The sequence below is a fragment of the Dromiciops gliroides genome, chromosome 2 (assembly GCF_019393635.1).
Source record: "Dromiciops gliroides isolate mDroGli1 chromosome 2, mDroGli1.pri, whole genome shotgun sequence".
Lineage (NCBI taxonomy): Eukaryota > Metazoa > Chordata > Mammalia > Microbiotheria > Microbiotheriidae > Dromiciops > Dromiciops gliroides.
Genome location: NC_057862.1, coordinates 638080929 through 638108309, shown reverse-complemented (window position 1 = coordinate 638108309; position 27381 = coordinate 638080929). Strand labels below are relative to the sequence as shown.

At 42.9% G+C, this 27381-nt stretch overlaps 1 protein-coding gene across 2 annotated transcripts in view; it reads left to right on the top strand.

Annotated features, from left to right (window-relative positions):
* Nucleotides 1-27381, top strand: part of RANBP10 (RAN binding protein 10) — a 129347-nt gene that overhangs the window by 82200 nt on the left and 19766 nt on the right. For both annotated transcript variants that reach the window (XM_043981034.1, XM_043981033.1), the window contains exons 4-6: nucleotides 7861-8028; nucleotides 23367-23389; nucleotides 27122-27306. In XM_043981034.1, coding sequence (XP_043836969.1) covers nucleotides 7861-8028; nucleotides 23367-23389; nucleotides 27122-27306 — 376 coding nt within the window. The remainder of the gene's footprint in view (nucleotides 1-7860; nucleotides 8029-23366; nucleotides 23390-27121; nucleotides 27307-27381) is intronic.

Sequence of the window (27381 nt, the reverse complement as noted above, 5' to 3'; positions counted from 1 at the left end):
GTTGGAGGGGTAAAAGTGAAGTGGCTTGAGAACATTTGATGACTCAGACTCATGGTTGACAGCATAACATTGAGAAAATCCTCCTGAATGTGGGTGGAAAAACACATGTTCCCAGTCCATCCAGCTGAGGAAAAGACCCCTCCCCAGATTCTTGGTGGGGTATATGTGTGTAGAGAGCATAAACTTCAGGGAAATGAGGACTGAAAGCAGTCTGTTGGCTGTTCAGCTCAGGAAGCAGATTGTACTAGAGCAGACTCTCAATCAGTTAGCAGTTACCCTCTGAATTCCTGGAGGCCATATTTCCCTTATATATGTTGGTCTGTAATCTCGTGGCCCACATTGATTCCCCAAACTGGAGGATATGAAGGGGGAGTGTTGTAGCTGAATAAGGAGGTTGGTATAGGTGAGAGCATTGTTCCTGGCTAGGAATCAAAGGATCACTCTAGACTGGAAAATATTCTGCCTACCCCCTAGTTCCTTCCTCATCTCCCTCCTTTTAACTCTAAACCTCCTATACTACAGAGGGCTACCCCTTCTAAAACTCTAAAAGGCTCTTCTTATTAAAGACAGCAAGTAAGTTAGTTCAGAGAGAATACATGCTCACATGTCATTTACGAGTGAAAGATGTTCAGTGTTGAAAGCCCACAGTGCTCTGAGGGTGATGAGAAAGATTTTCCCGGATGTAGTCTTTGAAGTGGGTTTAAAGTTGAAATTCTGCATCCAAATGGGTTGTTCTGAATGTTGGCAGGCAGTCAACAAACATTTATTAAAGCATCTACTGTGTGCTAGATCCTGATATGCACCTGAGCGCCCTGAAGAACAGGAGGCTGGTGGAGCCCTTACTGCCTGTGCCCCCTTCCCTGTCTGCACTTTTGTCTGGAGGGAGGGAACTCTGATCACCAGTTCCACCACAGCCCTTGATCATGGGCTGAGTCTCTCTAGCCTCACATCCTCTACCTCCCTCACCACCCTTACCTGCAGGAGGACATCACCACTCACTCGATTGGTTGCCCAGAGAGTCAGTGATAAAATCCTTCTGATAAGATGGAGGACCACTAGACTCCCTTACCATCTGCCTTGTTGCTAGGTCCTCCGGACCTCCAGGCATTTCCATCTGACTTGCCAATGTGTACCCTAAGGACTTCTTGACCTTTCCATCTGTCCTGCAGCCAAAGCCACATATGTGTTGTATGGCTCACTTTTCTTTTTGGTGCATAATCAGTGCTAACAGATGCTTTTTCATTCATTTACTCATATACCTATATGAGCAGATACAACATATGTACAAAGTAAATACAAGATGATTTCTTTGGGTGGGGAGATGCAACTTTGTGGGGATCAGGAAAGGTTTCAAGAGGTGACACTTGAACTGAGTTTTGATGAAAGCTAATGGGGAGCACCTACAAAATATCTAACTTAACATAACCTGGTGGCTTGGATCATATTTGAGAAGCACTATTGGTCACGGCCTGACAGAGAGCATATTTCCATACCACAACTATGGACTTGAAAATAACCTGGAAAATTCAATTAACTGTATTGGTACCAAATTATCATTGCCAACAATTACCCAGACCTAGTATTGATCCATAAAAACCCATGAGATTGGATTTTCAGTCGTCACTTGCTGTTTTTGGTGGGTATCCACCCACCTCTGTACTGTGACTTCATTTGAAATGTTGACTAATACTTTTCCTCATAGTTAGCAGACCCTTTACACTACCTCGTCCATGGGTCCCAGTGTTTATTTCGTAGTCACAGGACTCCATGAAAGTTCAGTTTCTGCACAGGCCAACCATCCCATTTCTAAACAGTTCTGGTTGTTAGGCTCTTCCCTCATATCCAGTCTTAAGGTGTCCTCTTTGTAACTTCTTTCCATTTACATTTATAGTTGCTCCTGATTCTACCATTGGGTCCAAGTAGAACAAACCTCTCTTTCACATAACAGCCCTTTAAATACTTGAAGATGGATATAATGTCCCCACTGAGTCTTCTCCAGGTTAAATCTCCCTGGTTCCTTTAACTGATTCTCACAGGACTTGGACTTGGTTGAGGCTCTTTGGCATCAAGGTTACCTGAATTCGGTCCAGTTTGTCGATATCCTTCTTAAATTATAGTAGCCAGAACCAGACACCCATTCCAGATGTGGCCTAACCAGGGCCAAGGGCAAAGGGACTCTCACCTCTTTATTCTTTGAATTGAGTATAGGGCTTTTTTTTTTTTTACTTCATTGTGTTGTCCAGGCACCCTGCATTGGGGCCATTTAAAAGGTCATTAAAAAGATGCAGCCTTAGCTGCATCTCTTAATTCAGTGCATGTTCCCTTAGGCCTTTTTTTTTTGGTGAGGCAATTGGTGTTAAGTGACTTGCCCAGGGTCACACAGCTAATAAGTGTCAAGTGTCTGAGGTCAGATTTGAACTCAGGTCCTCCTGAATCCAGGGTCAGTGCTTTATCCACTGCGCCACCTAGCTGCCCCCTCCCATATGCTTTTTTGACTGCCACATCACTTTGAGCTTGCAGTCCACTAAAATCCCCAGATTTTGTTCAGATGAATTGCTTCCTGGCCATGCCTCCCCCACTCCGCCCCATATTAGTGTCTTTATACCAGTATAATGTTTCCAGGGAGAAGCAAGGAGTTGCTGAGCTTTAGTTGTCCTTGTGTTCTCAGTTGTGGGAATAGCCCCTCAGCTCTACAGCATTTCATTTTCCTCTTGTCCCTGGGACTTGAGCCTCACTCTGTTCTCCCTAACCCCAGGCACATCGCTTCATGAACTCCTTCCCCCATTCCCTGATTCTTCCCTACTTCAATACGTGTGCCCAGCAGAGGCTGTTTACAAATCAGAACAGCCTGTCCCAGAGATGTTTCCCAGGGCTGGGTAATTTCTTACCGACAACTCAGACCCCATAGCTTTACATTGAGGCAATGTTTGTACTTTTGGCTCTTGGGTCACCGCACGCGTGCTTTGGGATGTGGATTGTGGGATTGACTGTGGAATTTCCCCGGCTGTTTCTTTGAGAAAGCTTCCTCCCTCTCTTCCAAGCAGCCAGGCAGTCTTCCCAAATGAAATGAGCTGGAACAAAGGTTGGGGAGGGGTGGGGGAGACTTCATTTGGAGAGCTTTGTGTGAAGGGAGTGTTTAGGGAAGACCAAACCCTAGACCTGGCTCCTATAGGCTCCAGGACCTCTAACACCCAGGGGCTGCCTTTTTCCTCCAGCTCTGACAAGAGATTAGCTTTAGTTGGGGCTCCTGTTTATCCTTCTGCTGTCCAGCTTTTTTTTTTTTCTTTTTTCATAAAGGTCTAGACCAGAGTTTGTCAGCCTTTTAACAGCCTTTGGCAAAACCCTGACCTCTTTTCTTCTGTCCCGACTAGCCTTGGGGTGTGCATCATGAGGATACTGTTCACCTGTCAGTCACCATTTCAAAAGTGCAGAAGAAAAATTTGGGTCCTCTAACTCACAGGCAGGCAGGGCAGTACAACCCAGGCTGGGTGGACAGCTTACAGCCTTCCCATGTGCTAAAAAATTGACTCATGAATCTTACTCATTTATCACTATTTTTGCAATTATAAACTAGAAATTCAGCAAATAGAAGCAAGCAAATCAAATATGGAGTTACCAAGTAAAACCCTCAGATTTAAACTATTACTATTTTGAATTTTTAAAGTCACTCTTTTTTTTTTTTTTTTTTTTGGTGAGGCAATTGGGGTTAAGTGACTTGCCTAGTAATTGTTAAGTGTCTGAGGTCACATTTGAACTCAGGTCCTCCTGAATCCAGGGCCGGTGCTCTATCCACCGTGCCACCTAGCTGCCCCCTTATTTTGAATTTTTAAGATGAGTAAATGGAGAAAACAAAAAGTGAAACTGAATGGTCTGTAATGATAGTGTCTGAGCTTGCACCTAGAGAACATGGCCCCTCCTTGGAAGAGATGGGGGCCTGTGGGTATAGAACATTGCATAGACATCAGATTCATAGATGTGCTTTTCAGTTTTGCTGAACCATTTTCCCCTTTTTATTCTTTTAGGTTGGGTAATGAATATGATATAAAAACAAAGTATCAATAAAATATTTTAAAAGGAGAAACATGAAATATAGAAATATAGGGGACACCCTGTCCTCTAAAGGTTCTCATGATGCTTATATGGGTACAGTTCTTCCTCTAAGAAGGACACTGTGATATCATGCATGTGTGTAGTGCTGTACTGGAGAGTCAGGAACACCTGGGTTCAGATCCTGCTTCTGATGTTAGCTGTGTGAATATAGGTAAATCATTTAACCTGTCTGAGCCTCAGTTACTTTAAAACAGGCTCAAATGTGATTATGTATTTAAACCACTTGTACTACTTCAATGTCAGCTATTGTTACTGTTATGGCACTTAACTTACTACATCTCTCCCTCTAGTAAAAGGAAAACTTGAGGACTAGGGTGGTTTAATTTTCATCTCCATATCCCCAGCACCTAAGAAGCTTATGAAGTGTCTTACACATAAATGCTTGTTGAAATAACGCACATTTTCACAACATTAGAACAGTAACAGTATTTCCCCAATGTTCCCTTACAAATCTTTCTGTGGACTTTTAAAAATCTGTTTCTCTTGTTGCTATATTTTTTAAAAACAGGATTGTAGTCAGTGTGTGTACTTTCATCATTTGGTTGACCTTGTTTTGAATCTTCTTGCATTGGACTTTAAATATTTCTTTATATTCTTCATCTTTGTCATTTAAAAATTATACATCACCATCTTTAGCACACATACCTAGGGTTGCCAAATCCTGCCCTTATCTGTTGGGGTTTGGTTTTCCTGCTTTTTCTCTGTATCCCCAGTGCTTAGCACAATGTTCAGCATGTAGTTTGGACTTGATAAATGTTTTTGTTGTTCATTCATTCATGCCTAAAACAGAACTCACCTCCCCCTCAACCCCACCCTTTTCTAACCTTCCCTGTTACCATCTTTCTTTCCATTTGCATGTTTGTAAGACTTGGCTCACCAACTTGCTGTATTTCTACCACTATGGTGGCTCTCATCGGTTCCCTTTTCACCACTCATGAAGTTACCACTTTAGCTCAGGGCACTTCTCATCTAAACCATTGTGGTGGCCTTCATAGTTGGCCTTCCTGCCTCCGTTTTCTCCCCATCCCAATCCATTCTGTACACAGTTGCCAAAATGCCGCTCTGACCATATTATTTCTCCACTCAATGGCTCCCAATTGCCTGCAGGATAAAATACAAATTCAATTTGGCACCCTTCAATATTTGGCACCACTCTGCCTTTCTAGCCTCATTATACATTCATTCTTCCCTTCCTGCCCTGTAGAGTTTAGCTAAACTGACTTCTGTTGTTCCTCGCACATACATAATTCTTCCTTTCCTCCCTCTGTGCTTTTGCGTTGGCCCTCCCCATGCCTGGAATGCACTCTCTGCCCACCTCTGCCTTGTAGAGTCCCTTTCTGCCTTCAAGACTCAGCCCAAGAACTCTCTTACAGGAAGTTTCTCAAGAACCGGGATGGTTTAGTTTTTGTCTTTTGTTTAGGATTGAGATACGTAAGAGATTCTTCTTGATTGATTGATTACCAAAATCACTGTATTTAGGGCTATCAAGAGCCTTAAAAGTCATCTGGTCCAACTCCTTCATTTTAGCCCTGAAAAGCAGGGAGGAGAAGAGTAAAGGGTGGCATCCAGCATCAGCTCTTCCAGGACAAGGCAGAGGAAAGAACAGTGAGGTGACAGCACCTCAGGTTTCCTTTCTGTAAAAGAAAAGGACCAGCCTCTGAGGTCCAGAGGTGCTTGGCTTATGTGCCAAGGCCAGCCCCGGACTTAAACTCAGGGGCGCTGGGGTCGTAATCCCTTTGCAGAAATTTTGATTTTTTGTGTCTTGGGGAAGTAATTGGGTTCTAGCTTTTGCTTCCCCTTCTAGTTTACAAATTTGCCCCCAAGTTTGGTCTGTCTTGTCTGTTTGCTTCTTGCTCTGAACCTTCCTGAAAGCTGTCATCTGAATATTAGCACTCTTAAGGAGATAACTGTTAACTAATCCCACTCCTTTGCAGGCCTCATTCCACACCTAGAGTCCAACACGCCTGCCAAGAGCAGGAAGGTGTATTTTACCTTCAGTCAGCTGGAGTCAAAAGATGCCTTCAGTGTTGTTTTTCTTTGCATCTTTGAGATCATTGTATAAATTGTTTTCTTGGTTTGCCTTATTTCACGTTGTACCAGTACAAACAAAGGGGAAGTGACCTTCCAAAGGCCACACAGGGAATACCAGATGATCTTTAAGGTCTCTTTCACTTCCAGCATTCTAGAATGAAAACTTCTGTTTTTATAAACCTCAGACCAAGGAAAAGCCTGGGCCTAGTAAAGGCTATTTGACCATAAGCAGTTGGTGAAGATTCTCTGTGAGATTTTTTTTTTAAAGCTACATTTTGCATTTTCTATCACATGGAATTAATTATAGAAACTGTTAATTTGCCTTAATTGACATCTAGTATCCTATTCTCTGGCATGATCTCCCCCAATTGGTATGACTTATGTACTTCTTCCTTCATTGGCCTGGACACTAATATAAATACATGGCATGAGATGTGAAGCAGGAATTTGACCCTTCCAGAAAACTCTGCTTTTGAGGAAATAGAAGCTTTTCTCACTGTTTACTGGGAACCAGGAGTCATATTGTAGGACAAGGAGAGAGGAGATTGCAGAGCCTTCCTCTTTGTTTCATTTTTATATCCTGATTTCTTCAGGAATCAGTGATTTTATAGGTATAGGTATTACTTTTTCTGTGAATCTTCTTTTTTTTTTTTTTTTTACCCCTTGGGGCGGGGCAGGGCAATGAGGGTTAAGTGACTTGCCCAGGGTCACACAGCTAGTAAGTGTCAAGTGTCTGAGGCCAAATTTGAACTCAGGTCCTCTTAAATCCAGGGCTGGTGCTTTATCCACTGTGCCATCTAGCTGCCCCCCCTGTTTTTGTGTATGAATCTTTTTAAAAATTTTTTTTATTATTTATGCCCATTGGCACTTAGTAGAGGTTTTTAAGAGTTGCTGTGGGGGCAGCTAGATGGCGCAGTGGATAGAGCACTGACCCTGGAGTCAGGAGTACCTGAGTTCAAATGCGGCCTCAGACACTTAACACTTACTAGCTGTGTGACCCTGGGCAAGTCACTTCTCTCTCTCTCTTTTTTTTTTTTAAAGTGAGGCAGTTGGGGTTAAGTGACTTGCCCAGGGTCACACAGCTAGTAAGTGTTAAGTGTCTGAGGCCCCATTTGAACTCAGGTACTCCTGACTCCAGGGCCGGTGCTCTATCCACTGCGCCATCTAGCTGCCCCTGGGCAAGTCACTTAACCCCAATTGCCTTACTTTAAAAAAAAAAAAGAGTTGCTATGGCCAGAAAAATGAATCACCCTGTGGTCAGTCTGGGGATGAACTTCGTCCAACTTAACTAGTCAGTCCTATCCTCAAACAATAGACATAAAATCTGTAAGAGAGAGAGAGAGAGAGAGAGAGAGAGAGAGAGAGAGTGTGTGTGTATGTGTGTGATGTTGTCATTTAGACAAAACCTCTTGGAGGACATAAACTAGGCTTTAGGTGTATTTCACTGATTCCACTCCCAGTGTATAGCATAGCATTATACCTAATAGGTATTCTTTGAAATCCTTTTGAGATAATGAAGTGAACCATGGAGCTCTGTGGTGATGCACACAGAATGGTAGGTTTGGAAAGAGGCAGGCCAGGCCGCCTGTGAGATAGCTTTAAGCAATTGAGTTGCTTTCTCAGAATATTTATTTCTCTATAGCTTTCTTCTGATGCTTCTTGGGCTCTACTTCTTCCTTGTTCCCTTTACTCAGTTGATGTTATTCTCTCCTCCCTTAGGTTGGGACAAACATTCATATGGTTATCATGGCGATGATGGACATTCATTCTGTTCTTCTGGGACTGGGCAACCTTATGGCCCAACCTTTACTACTGGAGATGTGATTGGCTGCTGCGTCAACCTCATCAACAATACTTGCTTCTATACAAAGAATGGACACAGCTTAGGTAAGTGAATGAGGGACATTGGGTAAGGGCAGCTTTTTCTGGCCTCAGACTTGGACTAACTGAGATGTCACACCCGACCTGATTAGTGGCAAAGTGCAGGGCTTCTTGCTGGAATAGCATGGGAATAATGTTTTAGGCACCACATCCTTTTTTCCCCTTTTCTCACTTTTATTTGTCTGTTTGTTTGTAATATGCGTCTTTATAAATTTAGAGTTCCAGATTCTCTTCCTTCAGCCCTTACCTAGTGCACTGAGAAAGCAAGCAGTATGATAGGTCAGTTTTCTATGCAAAACATTTCCCTATTAGACATATTGTACCCCCTACCCCCCAAACAAAAGGGAAGAAAAATAAAGAAAGTGGAAAAAAATATGTTTATTCTTCACCCATGTAAGGGGGCTAAAATTCTAGCTATACTATTTAAAATCTAATGAGTGGTCACCAATAAATTATAAGCTTTAGCAAGAGTCAGACTTTTAAGCATTTATTAAGGAGAATAAGAATTTGGTGAAGAGAGAGAAAGAGGCCTAGATTCAACTATCTATCTTGGGGAACTACAGTTTTCCTGCTCCGCTCTCCATGAGTGTCCTGGTGAAAAAGAGTAAGAGAGCCAGCCTCACCCCTTCTTCCTCTCACAAGCAAATGTCACTTTTTGATGCCAAAGAAAAGCCACATGGCTTGCCCTCAGATGCCTTCTCCTCATTGCAGAGCTTTCCTACAGTAGCTCTCCAGCAGGTGGCGATATTCCAGTCATTAGACCCACTTCTCTCACTGGAGATATGGATAGCATTTTTCATTATGAGTCCTTTGGAATTGTCATGGATCATTGTATTGATCAGAATAACTAAGTCTTTCACAGATGATCATTGTTGCGATTTTGCTGTTACTATGTACAGTGTTCTCCTGGTTCTGCTTACTTCAATTTACATCAATTCATATGTCTTCCTAGGTTTTTCTGAAGCCATCCTGTCTGTAGGTTTTTGTTTGTTTGTTTGTTTGTTTGTTTTTTAGTGAGGCAATTGGGGTTAAGTGACTTGCCCAGGGTCACACAGCTAGTAAGTGTGAAGTGTCTGAGGCTGGATTTGAACTCAGGTACTCCTGATTCCAGGGCCGGTGCTCTATTCACTGCGCCACCTAGCTGCCCCCTGCCTGTAGTTTCTTATAGCACAATAGTATTCCATCATAATCATATGCCACAGCTTGTTTAACCATTGCCCTATGATGTGCATCCCTTCAGTTTTTAGTCCTTTGTCACCACAAAAAGAGCTGCTATGAATATTTTCATACGTATAGTTCCTTTTCCTTTAAAAAGAAAATCTTTGGGATATAAACCTCATAGTGGTATTGCTGGGTCAAAGAGTATGCACACTTTTATAGCCCTTTGACCATTATTCCAAATTGTTTTCCAGAATGGCTGAACCAGTTTACAGCTCCACAAACAGTGCATTAATGTCCCTATTTTTCCATAGCTGCTGCAGTATTTATAATTTTCTTTTTCTGTCATGTTAGCCAAACTGAGAGGTATATGAGGGTGGTACTTCCAAGTTGTTTTAATTTGCATTTCTATAAACAATAGTGATTTTGAACAATTTCTTATAATTATTAATAACTTCAATTTTTTTTTCTTTTGAAAATTGTTCATGTCCTTTGACCATTCATCAACTGGAGAATGGCTCTTATTTGTATATATTTGACTTATTCACCTCTGTTTGAGAAATTAGGCTTTTATCAGAAACTTTTGTCACCACATCTTTAACATAGCTCTATGTGTTCACGTTGATCAGATCGGTCCCTTGGAACATCTTGGTGATGAGAATGCCACCTCACCTCATAGGGACCACTTCTTTGCCCTAGTGGGAGACCACAAAGCCCATGACGAGGATCACTTCCGTCTTTTCTTGTTTTGTTTTGGTTTTGGTTTTGCAAGGCAATGAGGGGTTAAGTGACTTGCCCAGGGTCACATAGCCAGTAAGTGTCAAGTGTCTGAGGCCTGATTGAACTCAGGTACTCCTGAATTCAAGGCCAGTGCTTTATCCATTGTGCCACCTAGCGGCCCCTCTTCCCTCTTTTCTTGAGCAGAAGTTCAGTCCTGTTGAAACAGAGTATGCTGAGCTCTGTGGGGACAAGAGCAGTTTATATTACTACATGTATCCTCTTGTCAGCCCTCCTCCTTGCTAGATGTCTTGGGTGTGGGAACTTGGAGGTAAGGGGGACATGGCATTAAGAGAATGCCTTTGGAGAAGGGTTACTGTCTATTCAAACCCGATGACTTCTCTTACCTGAAGGAGACAACTCTCTGGTTTTAGAGACATATGAGAAAATGGTGGTGGGGTAGAGATGTTGGGGAGGAAAGAACTTGGACAGCCACACCCTTCTTTAAATTGCCAGCTGGAGGAGATTGGTACCTCTGAGCCACGTGCTTTGTGCCTGTCTCCCCATGAGAAGTCCAAGGATTTCTTTCATGGTTTCCCTCCCCCCACCGTTCCCTTCCCTTGCTCCTAAATAAACTACCACCTTATTCTAACTTAAAAAAAAAAATTGTCAGCTGGAGCCATAGACAAGGGCAGTGTCCCTTGTGAAATGACTTCCAAGTGACAGCTTTCAGTGTAGTGAATGATTCCTTGCTACCTAGGGTTTGAGACATAGTCTTTTCCATCTTATGAATTTGGGAGAGAGAGGAGAGATGCTGAAGCCCAAGTAGAAAATTATCTGAATCCTTAAGAACTTAAGTAGGCTTTTAGTCTAGGGAAGATTGTCATCTTTGCAAGTGAGAAAGGAATGTACTTAGGATCACATAAAAATTTTTCTGGTGAAAAGGGGTCATGAGTGGAAAAAGTTTAAGAAGCCCTGATTTAGGGCATGGAGCGTAAAGAGGCATTCATTGATCTGAAGTCTTAAGAGCTGAACAAAGGAGCTGCTCAATAGGACTGGTACAGAAACCCACCTTTGTCACCTCTGTACACAGCCGGAGAGAATCCCCACCATTGTCTGCTGCATAGAAGTGGGGAGTCAGGACTTTCTCAATAATGCTTCCCCAAAGAATGCTAGTGTTTTTGTTTTGTTTTGCTTTTTTTGCAGGGCAGTGGGGGTTAAGTGACTTGCCCAGGGTCACACAGCTAGTAAGTGTCAAGTGTCTGAGGCCGCATTTGAACTCAGGTCCTCCTGAATCCAGGGCCGGTGCTCTATCCACTGCGCCACCTAGCCGCCCCCAAATGCTGGTGTTTTTTAAAACCAGGAACCCATTGAGTTCCTTTCTGGGACCCCGGGTGCAGACATTTTCCTCTAAGGAAATTTGTATGATCTAGCATTCTGGGTGCATTTGAAAGAGAGAGTTGACTTCTCCAGATCCTGTTTCTAGGCCTAGAATCCCTTGAGGGCCAGAGGCGGTCTGAATCCCAGGCCCTTACCAGAATCCAGTCACAGGACACTGGCACTGGAAGGCATCTTAGATAGCAACTAGTCTAATACCTTCATTTTATTTAGACGGAAAATGAGCTTCAGGAACTTGCCCAGAGTCATGCAAGTAGCAGAGCCAGAATTCAAATCCAGTCCTTGGTTTTACACCCAGTCCTCTTCTCCTGCCCAGTGTTGGAAGATAAAGGGTTTTTAGAAAAGACCCAATACTCAGATAGAGGCCATCCATGTCTTGTAACACATAGGCTTCTCTGAAATGGAGGACCTGGAATCTGGGCCCTACCTCATGAGAAATCTCACAGGGCCCACCGTATGATCTTCTCAATTCTAGCTTGCTTGAGCTTTCCCAGAAAATAATTAACATTTCCCTTTGTTATGACTTTAAAAGTTGTCTTCTAGGTTCAATCTTTCTTATTCCCCCTCTTGGGCCTTGGTTCTTTCTTTTATTTATTTATTTTTCTAGATAGTATTTTCTTTTTCTTTTTTTCCCCAGTTACACGTAAAGATAGTTTTCAACATTTGTTTTTATAAGATTTTGAATTCCAAATTTTTCTTCCTCCCTCCCCAAGACAGCAAGCTATCTGATATAGGTTATATGTGTACAATTACATTAAACATATTTACACATTAGTCATGTTGTGAAAGAAGAATCAGAACAAAAGAAAAAACCTCAAGAAAGAAAGAAAAATTTAAAGTGAAAATATTATGGTTCAATCTGCATGCAAATTGCACAGTTCTTTTTCTGGATGTGGAGAGCATTTTCCATCATGAGTCCTTTAGAAATGTCTTGGATCGTTGTATTGCCGAGAAAAGTTAAGTCTATCACAGTTGATCATCATACAATGTTGCTGTTACTGTGTACAATGTTCTCCTGGTTCTGCTCAATTCACTCAGCTTCAGTTCACTTAAGTCTTTCCAGATTTTTCAGAAATCTTCCCGCTCATCATTTCTTTCTTTTGGGGGGTTAGGGGTTGGGGGCAGGCAATGAGGGTTAAGTGACTTGCCCAGGGTCACACAGCCAGTAAGTGTCAAGTGTCTGAGGTCAGATGTGAACTCAGGTCCTCCTGAATCCAGGGCCGGTGCTTTATCTACTGCACCACCTAGCTGACCCCCTGCTCATCATTTCTTATCACACAATAGTATTCCACTACATTCATATACCACAACTTGTTCATAGGCATTTCTTTGATTTCCAATTCTTTGCCCCCACAAAGAGAGCTACTATAAATATTTTTGTACATATGTGGGTAAAAGTTTTCTTTTAGGTTCAGTCTCAACAGAACCTGCCAGAGCCTTTATGTCTCCTGATTAAATTCTTTTGTGTCTTTTGGACACAAATAAGGTCAGTATTGGACAATTACAAAGAAACTGGGGTAATGCCATTTTGTGTCCAGCAGGTAGTCTTCCCTTTTTTCCCTTCATGTCATTGACTGGAAGCTTAGTCTGACGTGATAATATCTTTAGAGTTGGAAAAGCCCATACAAGTCATCTTGTCCAATATCTGAGAGAAGATAAGTGACTTCTTTGCTCAGGGTAGTAGGTAGCAGAGCAAGGATCAAACCTAGCTCGTCTAGCTCCAAATCGAGTGTGTTTCCACCACTTATCTTTAGACAGAGAAGACCTTGGGCGGCTGTGCCGCCCAGTGTCCTTACCAGAAGTGTCCGCCTTGGAAATAGACCAGAGTGCCGGCTTTCTTCATTCAGCCAGGCAGTCCCTGGTTCTTCCAGTCTCTTGGGCTTTCCAGAGGAAGCAGCAAACAAGGATTATTGGAGGGCAGATCAGGAGTTAGGAAGAAGCTACTGCTCCCTCCCTGCCACCTCGATCATTCCTCTTCCCAAGGTTAGGGTCCAAAGCTGCTCACAGGCGTCTGTGGGACAGAATCTTTCTCCCTGGCTTCTCAGCCTTGCCACTGTGGTCATCTCATATATACTGAGAAGAAAGTTTCCCATGTGCCCTGCCTGGTCCTGGCAGACACACTATGTATTGCTAGAAGGTGATAGAAGTCATCAGAACATTTAAGTGTCCAACCCTTTATCTGGCTAATGGAGGGTTGACCATATAGGATTCATCCCTAGGTTAGACATGTTTCCATAGGATAATTCCCCTGACTCTCAGGCTACATAGAGTACCTTCTCCATGCCCAGTGTACATTCAGATGACATGTGGTAGTTGGAATGGCTCCTGGAGGGCAGTTTCCTGGGCAGTGTAGGAAGCCTTTTAGGTAGAAGGTTTTAGCTGTGGCTCAACCCACAGTATGGGGCCCCTAGTTAAGTAAAACATATTTTAGAGGTAGAGATAGAAATTGTTTTCTGTGAATAAACCTTGACACTTCTCATGTGATTAGTGTGCTGTCATCTTCTTCATCCCTCCACCCGTGAGCCCTTCCTCATCTTTCTGTGTCTTTCCTATGCACACAGTGGTCCCGAGTAGAGTCCTAGGTGGATTGTTAACAGGGGCAGCTGCTCCCACCTTTGGGAAGCAGGAGGGATTAGAGAGAATCCTTTGCTTTGTATGTTTTCAGCTTTTCTCTTGACTTCTCAGTGGCCCATCAGGTCACCAGGCCATAGTAGTTGTTCTAAGAGCACAGCGTGTTGCACCTGTTCTGTCCCCATGCAGCCAGGGAGTAGTATATGGTTTCATAAAATGTTAGCACTCTAGTGGTCAGGAGGAAAGGGAAGCCCTTGGGAACAGTCATGAAGCGAATTTGGGGCAGCTGCAGAGCCAGAAGTGGGAGAAGAATAAGTGAGGCAGAGGCTCTCTAAGGGAAAGCAGTTCAAAAAATCTGAATTTCTTACAGTAGGGTCAGAAATGATTTCAGTGAGGAAAAAAAGAGAGAGGTATCAGAAGAAACCAATGTGTTTTCAATGTTGACCTTTCCAATGTGCTCACATTGGGAGAAGACATATAACCAAAAGCCAATAGCAATGACCATTGTGCATCTGTAAGAATAGGTCTGCGAAACCAGAGCCCAGAACAGCCTTTCCTTCCTTCCTTCCTTCCTTCCTTCCTTCCTTCCTTCCTTCCTTCCTTCCTTCCTTCCTTCCTTCCTTCCTTCCTTCCTTCCTTCCTTCCTTCCTTCCTTCCTTCCTTCCTTCCTTCCTTCCTTCAAGTGACTTGTCCAGCGTCACACAGCTAATAAGTGTCAAGTGTCTGAGGCTGGATTTTCAACTCAGGTCCTCCTGCATCCAGGCCTGTTGCTTTATCCACTGCACCACCCAGCTGCCCCTACGTCTCCGCTTCTTAAAAGGAAGAAAGGATAGTTTTCAGAAACTCCATACTCTTGAGTTTGATGTCCCTTTCAAGTTCTCCAAGTAATTGTGAGCAAATAGCTTGTGAGCATTTAGAAAGGAAAGCAGTAAGTGATTACTAGATCCATTCAGAAAAGTCTGGCCAGGCTAAGTTCACCTTCTTTCTGTGTAAGGTTTTAGCACCATTCTCTGGGGATGGCACAAGATAATCTTAAAGACAGCGTAGAACTTTGGGGTTTTAGCCATAGCTGGGGAAGGAACATGGCACGATGGGGCTGTTACTCAGAACAAAGAGATTAGGGGACTAGCATATGACAGGCAGAACTGTTCAACCCTCTTCTGCCTTTGACTGCTCTGAAGAAGATAAAGGACAGGACCAAAAGACTTTTATCCCATACCTGATGTGTGCCCTTCACTCTTTTTTTGTGAGGCAATTGGGGTTAAGTGACTTGCCCAGGGTCACATAGCTAGTAAGTATTAAGTGTCTGAGATCGAATTTGAACTCAGGTACTCCTGACTCCAGGGCCAGTGCTCTATCCAGTGCACTACCTAGCTGCCCCTGCCCTTCACTCTTTTTTTTTTTTTTTTGGTGGGGGGGCAATGAGGGTTAAGTGACTTGCCCAGGGCCACACAGCTAGTAAGTGTCAAGTGTCTGAGGCCGGACTTGAACTCAGGTCCTCCTGAATCCAGGGCTAGCGCTCTATCCATTGCTCCACCTAGCTGCCCCCTGCCCTTTACTCTTGTAGGCACTGGACATACAAACATGAAAGGGGGAAATGCCCTTCCCCCCAAGGAGCTTAAATTCTACTAGGTAGCTACAGTGTGTTCACAAAGAAATGCTGATGAAATTCAAGAAATCCAAGGAAAATGAATGAATAAATGGAGAGCATTTATTACACACTTACTGAATGCAAAGCACTGTGATAGCAACAATAATATTCCTAATAGCTAGCATTTATATAAAGCTTTAAGGTTTCTAAAGTGCTTGGCCTGTGTAGTTACCTACTTTAATCCTCACAACATCTCTAAGAGATAGATGCTTTTATTATCCCCGTTTTACAGGTCAGGAAACTGAGATAAAGAGGTAAATGACCTTCCCAGAGTTATTCATCTAAGTGACTGAGGCTGGATTTAAACCTGGGTCTTCCTGATTTTAAACTCTCACATTCTCCATCGTGGCATCTACCTGCCTCAGTGCTAAACACTGGGGATAAAAACAGAAAAGACAGTCCGTGTTTTCAAGGAGCTTACATTTTATAGTGGAAAACCAAAAATTGTTTGTGTGTGTGTGTGTGTGTGTGTGCACACGCACGCGCGCGTGTGTTTGTAGATATAGATATATAGATAGTTAAATACATATTTGTATATGTGTTTATATGCATGTATGTAGATATAGATCTTGTTTCAACTGCAAATCCAGTGGAAAGGCTTTGGGATTCAGCAGCAAAGCATATGGCAATGTGTCCTTTTAAATGTTATTGCCATTTATAAAACCATTATTTTTCTTATACTGAACAACTTTAAAATGCCCAAGAGCCAAGAGATATGTAGTACTTGTTCATGTAACATCCAGGAAGCCTGTGTCACCAATTTGAAACGTACACGGTGGGCAATAAAATATAAGAAGACTGGAAAGGTAGGGGGGTCTAGGTTGTGAAGGATTTTGGACACCAGGAGATTTTGCATTTGAGTCTGCAGGTGATAGGGAACCATTGGAGTTTATTGAGCTGGGGGTGGCGGTGGGGGTGGGGAATAGGCTCTGAGTACATTTTAGGAAAATCACATACACTTGAGGCTGAATGGAGGATGGATTGGAGTGGGGAGAGACTAGAGGCAGGCAGACTCACCAGCAGACTACTGTAATAGTTAGAAGGAGGCAGACTTTTACTTAATAAAAAGAAATTACATCCTAAAAATAAAATAACCCAGTCTTGGAATTCTTTTTTACAAAGTAGTGGAGTCCCTGTCACAAAGTGTTAGGGGCAGAAGCTGCAGTCACATCTCCCAGGGGTGGAGTCTTTTGATCTTACTGCTTTTTTGCATTGAATAGGAAACTTGACTAGATGACCTTTTAAAGGCTCACTATTTTGCTTGTACTAATTATTTTTTTTAAATAAACATTTTTTATTTAAAGCTTATTTATTTATTTATCTACCTACTTATTGATCCATTTATTTATTTGTTTGCTTGTGGGGCAGTGAAGGTTAAGTGACTTGCCTAGAGTCACTTAAAGTTTTGAGATGTAGGTTATACATGTGCATTTGTGTAAAACGTTATCATGCACTTAACACTTACTAACTGTGTGACCCTGGGCAAGTCACTTAACCCCAAATGCCTCACTACAAAACAAACAAACAAAACCCATTATCATGTTAGTCATTTTGTGCAAGAAAACTTGAATTAAAGAAAAAGTGAACGAAAGGAAAAAAAGTAAAAAAATAGCATGCTTTAGCCTGTGTTGTCAGTAGTTCTGTGTTCAGTGGATAGTATGCTTCATCATTATTCCTTTGGGATTGCCTTGGATCCTTGTATTGCTGAGAATAGTTCTGTCATTCAGAGTTATTCATCAAACAATATTGCTGTCACTGTGCACAGCATTCTCCTGGTTCTGCTCACTTCACTATATATCAATTCATACAAGTCTTTCTAGGGCTTTCTGGAATCATCCTGCTTGTCATTTATTATAGCACAGTAATATTCCATCACCATTATATACCACAGCTTGGTTAGCCATTCTGCAATTGATGGACATCCTTGTGATTTCCAATATTTAGCCACCACAAAAAGAACTGCTATAAATAGGTCTTTTCCCCCTTTTTGGAATGTCTTTGGCATATAAACCTAGCAGTGGTATTGCTGGATCCAAGGGTATGCACAGTTTTATAACCCTTTGAACACACTTCCAAATTGTTCTCCAAAATGATTGGATCCATTCACACACAATTCCAGCAGCAGTAGATTAGTGTCCCAGTTTTCCCACATCCAGCATTTTCCCTTTTTGTTCTATTTGTCACTCTGATAGGTGTGAGTAATATCTCACAGTTGTTTTAATTTGCATTTCTCTGATCAAAAGTGATTTAGAGCATTTTTTTCATCTGACTATGACTAGCTTTGATTTCTTTGTCTGAAGACTGCCTGTTCATATCCTTTGACCATTTATCAATTGGGGATACTTGTACTAATTATTGATCCTTCTGTGTACAGCCCCTCCACTTTATTCACTCTCCAGGAAAGAGACTCCAGGTTAAAACCTGAGGCTGCTTCTGGCTACTACTGGAGAGAATATTTGTAGACACTTTACATTTGTAGGTGCTGTTTTAGCCTTTTGGCTGAGACTACAAGGAGAAGTTACTATCAGGAAGAAAGAATTTGTGTGGAGTAGTCAAAGCCATTAATATCAGTGTCTCCTGATGAAAGTAAATCCATAGAATAGAAGGGACATGGGCAAAGCATGCCTGGATAATCCCTGCCATTATCTGGGGAAGTCCTATTTTACTGTTCACAAGAAGATGGGAGTAAGCTAGCTGAGTTTTGGTAAATTTGGCATCAAAGTCATTACAATTCCCTGGTTTAACTGTGATTTCAGAGTACACATGTTAAAGCATGTTACCCACCTTCTAACAGAGAGGTGACAGTGATGTAGACTGAAACATACACTTTTGGACCTATTTGTTTTGCTTGATTATGCATGTTTGTTACAAGGGTTTTGTTTTTAAAGTAGAAGAAAAAGTGGGAAGAAGAGTGGGCCTAGGAATAAGCTTCTTCTCCCCCCAACCTCCCACCCCAGCAATGAGAAGAGAACAGAAGGAAGACCAGAAGGAGTAACAGACAAAACAGGACAGCTTTGAAAATTATGTATTGAATTTATTATATACTTTTTAAAAAATGAATTCTACATAATAGACATGCAAAGTTTCATGTACATTCCTCTTCTGTAATGTATACAGAAATGCTCATTTTATTTGGTGTTAAGCTGAGAATAACAAAAAAAGATAAAGACTAGAAAAAGCATCCCTGAGATAGACAGCTTGGTATAGTTATATTAAAGCATCTCTTCATTTCCCCCTCTTCCTCTTCACCCCAAGATTTCATCACTACTGCCTCTCAGGCCATTTTTCTCCTATTCAAAGCCACTTACTATTCCTTTTCCTGGCGGGGGGGGGTGTGTTTGGGGGTTTGCCAGGCAATGGGGGTTAAGTGACTTGCCCAGGGTCACACAGCTAGTAAGTGTCAAGTGTCTGAGGTCAGATTTGAACTCAGGTCCTCCTGAATCTAGGGCTAGTGCTTTATCCACTGCGCCACCCAGCTGCCCCCGATAGCCTTGTTTTAAAGCCATTTTATGGATGAGAAAACTGAACTTCAGTGATTAAATGGCATTTTAATTTAACCACCATGATATAACTAAGTTAGAGCTCAGGATCAAACTCCTAGTCAGCCGTGTACTCTAGATTTGAAATGGGGAAATGGTTCCAGAGAAATGTGGAGTGGAGGAGGTCTAAAAAATGAAGTTTTGACTATATTCACTCACCTGATACCAATAAGGAAGAAAGAAAAGGAAGCATCTTTTTTTTTTTTTTAAGTGAGGCAATTGGGGTTAAGTGACTTGCCCAGGGTCACACAGCTAGTAAGTGTTAAGTGTCTGAGGCCAGATTTGAACTCAGGTCCTCCTGAATCCAGGGCCGGTGCTCTATCCACCTTCCACCTAGCTGCCCCAGGAAGCATCTTTAAGAAGAGTTTCTGGGAACCTAGAGCCTAGAATGGCTGGAGGCTTTAGAAAAAATGCCAAGGACTACACAAAGGCCCTTAAAAACTGTTTTTGCTATGAGAACAAAAAAGGAATAAAGCCAGTCCTTAGGAATAGATACTGTACTGTTAGCAGAGGTCAGAGAGGAAGAACTGAACTCTTGCTTTTGTCTTTTGGCAATGTTCTTCCAGAAATGATAGAATTCTAGGAGTTAACCTCTAAGACAGGTAGATGGGAGAGCACTTAGCTACTTTTAAAAAATAATGTTTTAGGGGGCAGCTAGGCGGCGCAGTGGATAAAGCACCAGCCCTGGATTCAGGAGTTCCTGAGTTCAAATCCGGCCTCAGACACTTGACACTTACTGGTTGTGTGTCCCTGGGCAAGTCACTTAACCGCCATTGCCCCGCAAAACAAAAAACAAAAAATAACGTTTTATTTTACCCCAATTGCATGTAAAAACAATTTTTAACATTTTAAAAAAAATTTTTAGGGGCAGCTAGATGGCGCAGTGGATAGAGCACTGGCCCTGGAGTCAGGAGTACCTGAGTTCAAATCCGGCCTCAGACACTTAACACTTACTGGCTGTGTGACCCTGGGCAAGTCACTTAACCCCAATTGCCTAACCAAAAAACAAACAAAAAAACAAAACAAAACAAAACAAAAAAAGGTTTTAGTTCTAAATTCTACCCTTCCCTCTCTTCCCCCCTACCTGAGACAATATAAGTTATACATTTACAATCATGTAAAACATTTCTATATTAGTCATTTTGTGCAACAAAACTCCAACAACAAAAAAGTGAAAAATAATTCAGTCTGCATTCAGATGACATCAGTTCTTTCTCTGGAGGCAGATAGCACTTTTCATTGTGAGTCCTTCAGATCTAGTCTTGGATCATTGTATTACTGAGAATAGCTAATACATTCACAGTTCTTCATCATACAGTATTGATGTTACTGTGTACAACGTTCTCTTGGTTTTGCTCATTTCACTTTGTAAATCTTTTCATGTAAGTCTTTCCCGTTTTTTCCTGAATTGATCCTGCTTGTCAGTTCTTATAGCACAATAGTATTCCATCACAATCATATACCACAGCTTGTTTTGCCATTCCCCAGTTGATGGGCATCCCCTCAATTTCTAGTTCTTAGCTGCCGTAGAAAGAGGTGCTATAAATATTTTTGTACAAATAGGTTCTTTTCCCTTTTCTTACCTCTTTGACACACAGACCTAATAGTGGTATTGCTGGATCAAAGGGTATGCACAGTTTATGGCCCTTTGGGCAAAGTTCCAAATTGCTCTTCAGAATGGTTGGGTCAGTTCACAGCTCAACTAAGAACACATAGCTACTTTAAATGAGTTCAGTAGTATTTGCCCAGTAGAGTTTTAGTCCAAAAGATACTGAAAGAAAGACTGTGGAGATGTGGTAGCTAAACTACTACTGTCAGTAGTGATCCCTGAGGAGTTGTAGAGATTGGTAGAAGTACACAAGGACTGAAGATGGGCAAATATGAGCCTCATTTTCAGAGATCAAATTAAAAAACTACTTACCAGTGAGCTTGGCATTGTTCTCTTCACAGACAGCAGGGTGGAATCTCAGGTTGTTTGTAAACACTTTGAGGGAAGTAGTGAGCCCACACTTGGAGCAGTTCTCTGCTGCTTTCTCGAGCGTCCCTGCCTACTGGACATTGTCATCCCCAGCCCAAATGAAGAAGATGGGGCAGAGAGGGAGAGCTAATATGCGGGATGACAAAATCAGAATCCAGAAAGATTCTAAAAACCTGGAGTTAAGAGCCCAGGCTAATTAGCTCAGATTGAATAAAGATAAATGCCAGGTGCTACGTTTTGATTTCTAAAAATCAGTCACACATAGTCAGTCAGTGGAGAAGCACTTATTAAGTGCTATACTGAGCACTCGGGATACCAGACAATCCCTGCCTTCACAGAGCTTTCATTCTAATTCTAATGGAATTGGACAATTTTAATGTCGTCATTGGTACATCTCAAACAAACAGGCTTGGAAAGGAACCTCATGAAGAAGGTGGCATTTGAGCTGAAGGAAGCTGAGAGAATGAAGAGACACAGGTCAGAAAGGAACAAATTCCAGGCATGAGAGATGGCCAAAAAATGTCATGAGACAGGAGGAACAGAAAGTAGCTCAATAGTAGGTTGGGATTGTGGGATCACAAAGTATGTGGATGGGGGACTAAAGTGTCAGAAGACTGGACCACTAGGAACAGAGACTTCTGTTTAAGTCCACATGGAAAAGAGGACTTAATATTATTCTTAAAGGTAATAGGGAGCCACTGCAGTTAATATTAAGTGTGTGGAGGGTGGGGCCAGGGATAGATAATATGGAAGATAAAATTGGCATATCTCTACTTGAGGAAAATCATTTTGGTAGCTGAGTTGGAGGATGGTTTGGAGTAGGGAACAGCTACAGGTTGTTGTTGTTGAGTCATTTCAGTTGCAGCTAACTCTTCATGACCCTTTTTGGGGTTTTCTTGTTAGAGATACTGCAGTGGTTTGCCTTTTCCTTCTCTGGCTCATTTTACAGAGTAGGAAATAGGCAAACAAGGTGAAGTGACTTGCCCAGGGTCACACAGCTAGTAAGTGTCTGAGGCTGGATTTGAATTCTCTTCCTGATTCCAGGCTTGGAGCTCTTTCCACTGCTTCACCTAGCTGCCCCTAGAAAGCTATTGCAATTAGATACTTCCAGAGTGTCCTAGTGTCTTCAACATCCCGTGAATGGTATTGTAGAAGAAAGCAGTGGTCCATGGAGTTTTCAGTGTTGTACCTTAAATGATGTTGGAGAAATGCTTCTAAGCACAACAGAATGTCCCTCAAGAAGAGAGGGATTAGATTATGATGCCAAGACCTCTATCCCTTCAAGAAAGGTTTATACAGTATTTTGAATAAATTGGTAATACCAAAACAACCCTAGAAGGCTTTTATAATAGTCCAGGAAAAAGGTGATTAAGGCCTGATTAGGGTAGAAGTTGAATGAGTGAGAGAGAATGACATGTCTGTGAGAGGCATCATGGAGACAGAAACGATGAGATTTGGCCGCTGGTGGGATGTGTGCAGTGAATAAGAAGTCTGGGGCCAGTGATAGGGAAGTTTGGAAGGAGTAAATAACTAATAGACCAAAAGGCTGAACTTTCCTAAGGAGGTCTTGAAAAGCAGTTAACTGGGGTAGGGCAACTAGGTGGTGCAGTGGATAGAGCACCGGCCCTGGATTCAGGAGGATCTGAGTTCAAATCCGACCTCGGACACTTGACACTGACTAGCTGTGTGACCTGGGCAAGCCACTTAATCCTCACTGCCCCCCCCCCCCCCCAAAAGTGGAGTAGCATTCTTGCGTTTCTTCTCTATTCTGGACAAATGGTACCTTACCCCAAACCAGTCTGACAGACAGTATAACACAGGTAATTGAGCACCTTTTAGTAGCAAACAGCTGCATACTTCCCAGCTTTCCTATTTTTTTCCTATTTCCTCACCTTTGTAAGTGGCTCTGCACTCCATGAGGCTTAGTAAAAATGTTCTCTCTCCCTTGTATGTTTTTCTTAGGAGCATAAAGCTGTTTTCTCTTTTCATTCACAGGACCTTGAACAATAGCAGGCACTTAATAATTGCTTGATGGACTTAGGGTTAATAAGGAGAAATAAAGGGAAGCAGGGATTCTCTTGAGGATCTGAAAAACCAGGTGGAGAAAGGCCTGAACAGGAATGATTGATTCCTCTTCCCTTTCAGACTACTAGTATGAGGACCCCATTTCCTCCTCTTCCCTTCCTCCACCTTTTTACTAATCACAGATCCACAGTCATTATATATGTGTGTGCATGTGTCTTCTGTACACACACATATGACCTTTTCAGACCTCAGTCAGTGTCTCCTCCCCTCAAGCCTCTGTGTAACGATTCTTATTCTCTCCTTACAGGTATAGCTTTTACGGACCTCCCGGTAAGTACCAGCCTTTCTTTGCTTTCTGACAAGTGGTGTGGGAGGAGAGGGCATCCACGCCTGCAGGTAGAAAGGGGTAGTGACTAGAGATAGAAATGTCTTATGTTCACCCAGCCTCTTACGCTGCTCTGCTGTAGGGCAGATCTCTGTCACACTGTGAAACATAGAGTTAACTTCATCAAATACAGGGAGTCTGAAACATTGGCTTAGAATGGAGAGAAGGAGATGAGAAGGATGCCAAATAAGAAAGGAGAAAGTGATGGAGTCCCATGTGTCATTCCGAGTACTTTGAATATTGAGCAAAGTACTGTGACCACATTCATTCTAGCTTGGCAAGAGGGGAGGAAGGTCAGAGATCTCGTTTCATGGAAGAGATGTGAGTGCAGCTGAAAGGGCAGGGGAGAATCCTGGCTGAACGTGGGGCTTCATGCTGGAGGGCAAAGCAGGTGGTCCTGGAAGAGGCTCATGATAGACTAAGGGAAGAAGGATGTACGAAGAGATTGTTTAGGTCCAATGAAGACAAAGGGAGGGAACAGCATGGAGGGCATGAAAGGAATATGTGGTCAGAGGGGGGACATTTTGAAACAATTACAGGAATAAGAATACAGAAGGTAAAGCCACACTGGGGTGCTAGGAACCGAGGAGCATCACACAGCTAATGACGAGAGACAGGGTGCAAGGGAAGGCTGTGAGCCAAGAGCCGCAGAATTTGATAGCATGAACTAGAGGCTGACCAAAAAAAAAAGCCTGATGTTATGATGGTCTGCAGACAACAGGGAGGAGCAAGGAAGATTCAGACTCCTGTGAGTTGGGGGAATGGGAGGGAATAGCCCTCCTCACTGAAGAGAGGCGGGATCTTGACAATGTGTACCTGACTTTCCTTCTGAGCCTTTTTTACAACTATTTCACTCTAAATAAAATCGCCATTGAACCTAATGAATCTCACCAGGAATGGAGGATGAATTTTGCCTTTCTCTTGTGTTTCTCCCTCCCCCTGTCATAGGCTTCAGTAAATATTTGCTGATTGCTTAATATTCTCCAAAAGGAAATAGACTGAGAGGGAAAAGAAACTGGATTACCAGTGAGCCGAATTAGGGAGTTTTCTTTCTTTCCTTTGCTGTATGTTTCTTCTATCAAGAGTCTTTGGGGCAAGGATTCCTCTGTTCTGCTAGCAAGCAACAAGACAGTTGACCTCACTAACCTACTAATGATAAGGCAGAAGTCAAGAAAAAGGAACTTATTTCTTCTTTGTCTCTAGCATTGACCTAAGCCTTCCTGGATCCTATTACCTGTTTAGATTGCACTGTGGCCCCCTTTGTTGTGACTATCAAAGACATTGCCCCTCAACCTCAGTTTGATTTATGAAGTTGCTCCTTTCTCCTGAGTCCCATTGGGATTGCCTGGCCAGTTGGCATAGAAACCAGCATGCTGTTTGCAAAAACGAGTATTGATTTTAGGTGAGGAATGAGCAAAGAAGAAATCTTAAGAAGGGAGGAAAGCGGGGGCAGCTAGGTGGCCCAGTGGATAAAGCACCAGCCCTGGATTCAGGAGGACCTGAGTTCAAATCTGCCCTCAGACACTTAACACTTAACTAGCTGTGTGACCTTGGGCAAGTCACTTAACCCTCATTGCCCCACTAAAAAATTAAAAAAAAATAAAGAAGGGAGGAAAGCTCACTGAGTTCACCTTGGATGTCCCCAAACAGCATATTTATTTTCATTCTCCCATATCCTTTTCCCAGTTTCTTACTTTCATCCATCCATAAGACCCTGAGATGTTAAGAACTGATGGGGGGCAGCAAGGTAGCGCAGTGGATAAAGCACCGGCCCTGGATTCAGAAGGACTTGAGTTCAAGTCCAGCCGTAGACACTTGACACTAGCCATGTGACCTTGGGCAAGTCACTTAACCCTCATTGCCCCACCCCCCAAAAAAGAGCTGATGAGGATCCAACTCCCTCTCAATTTAAAAATGAGAAACCCTGGGGCCCAGAGGAAGAGAATGAATTGCTCAAAGCCATACAGAGTTATTCTTATGGCCCAGTAGAGGTTACTGGTCAGGTTTCTTTATTTTACTTATTTTTTCATACTCACTTTTCACTCTTGGTTTACTACCTTGTGAGTGGAGGTAGCACATTCTTTCTAGGGTCTTCTTAATCAAAGCAACCCATGTTCCTTAAGTTTTGAGGGAGAGGCTGTTGTAGAGATGACAGAGCAATAGAAAGCGCTGTCCCCACGCCATTTACAGTCTGACAGGGAGCCGCAGGGAAGGAACAGCGCAGAATGTGTCGGACAGCTGGAGAGTTTGTATAAGATAAATGTAATTCAGTGTTTGATGTGTGGTGTGCATGATAAACGCCATAGGGATTGAGAAGCGGGAAAGATCACTGTGGACTTGGGGTACGTTGGGGCTTCGTGTTATGAAAAGATTCTGAGAATGGTCCGGAAGGAAGCACAAGGATTAGGTGCATGAAAGAGAAGGAGAAGGTGTTTTTGCTGGAGTCAGTAACATGAAGAAAAGCGTCGAGTCGTTTGGAGAAATAAGCAGGGCTGAGGAGATCGGAGAGTTCTCCTGAGAAATGTCCTAAGTTTTCAGAAGGTGGGGTAGGGGCGGCCTTGACAAAAGCCATGTAATGCCTGGCTAAAGAGTTTGGGCTTCACCTGATAGACAGGAAGGAGCTACTGAAAGTCTTTGTGCTGATAAAAGGTTTATTTTAAGAAGATTAGTCTGACTGAGGTCTTTCAAAAAGAGAGTTTGGAGACTATTGTGATCTTGGTGTGAAGGGATTTGGCTCAGTAAGGCTGTTCTATAAGCAAATGGAAATAGGAATGACTCTCAGCTGGCTAGTCTGTGCAATAAATGCAGGTTTTCTAGACAGCAGCACAGGATGATCATTGAAACAATCAGTGGGGAGGGGATCTTAAGACCGAGCCTTGGACCCCCATTTATCAGGCATAGCAAGGAGATGGTTGAATAAGTAAGGCTAAGTTGAACACCCATGGACATTCTTCCTTCTTTTCCCAAACAGCCTGGAGTTGGGGGTGGGGGTGCTGCTCACTCAGCTTTATTCAGTTTTTCTTCTTTTTCTTCTCATCCCCCACTCCCCACCCCCTTCCAGAGAGTCTTACATCAAGTGTCATCCTCTGAGCTAACTTGGGAATCCAATATGCTTGAGGTCCCTGAGAAGCGCTGTTAGGGGTGGGAGAGGGGATCGTAACTGCGCGTTCCTTTCCTTCTCTGGCTAACTTAGTCTCTCCTTTCTCCCTTTGTGACACCGTGGGCTCTAGAGTGCAAAGAAACCTTGTAATCATCCAGTACAATCCCTCATGTTACAGGCAAGGAACCTGAGGCCCAGCGTAGAGGTGGTTGCTGTTGGCTTCCTAAGTTATGGCACTTTCTTGGCTGCCAGTCAGCATGACCTGGCCTTTCTGGTCTTATTGGGCTACCACAGCTCCCTGGAGCCAGAGACTCTGGACTCCTCTCCCTTAGAGCTCTCTCCCTCCCTTTGTTCTCCTAGTAAGGTGACCAAGCACTTCGGGGAAGTAGGGCACAAGTGCCTCATGTGTCCTGCCTTCAGGCCGAGGTCGCTTCTCCTAGCTCCATGGCATTAAGACACCTGCCCCCAGAGTGTCACTCATCCTTCACAGACCACTTCACCCTGTTGCTTGGGGTATCAGCCTGTTTTGCTCTCCCATGAGGCCAGTTTTCTAACCAGTGTTCCTTTTTCTTTCCAGGCAAACTTATACCCCACGGTGGGCTTGCAGACGCCTGGGGAGATCGTAGACGCCAACTTTGGGCAGCAGCCCTTTGTGTTTGACATTGAGGACTACATGAGGGAATGGAGAGCAAAGATTCAGGGAACCATTAAGCGTTTTCCCATTGGTGACAGGCTCGGGGAGTGGCAGGCCATGCTGCAGAAGTGAGTCCTTGTTCCCTCATCCTGTTTTGGGCCCAGCCAGCTGCTCTCATGTCATCCCTCCCAACCCCAACCCCA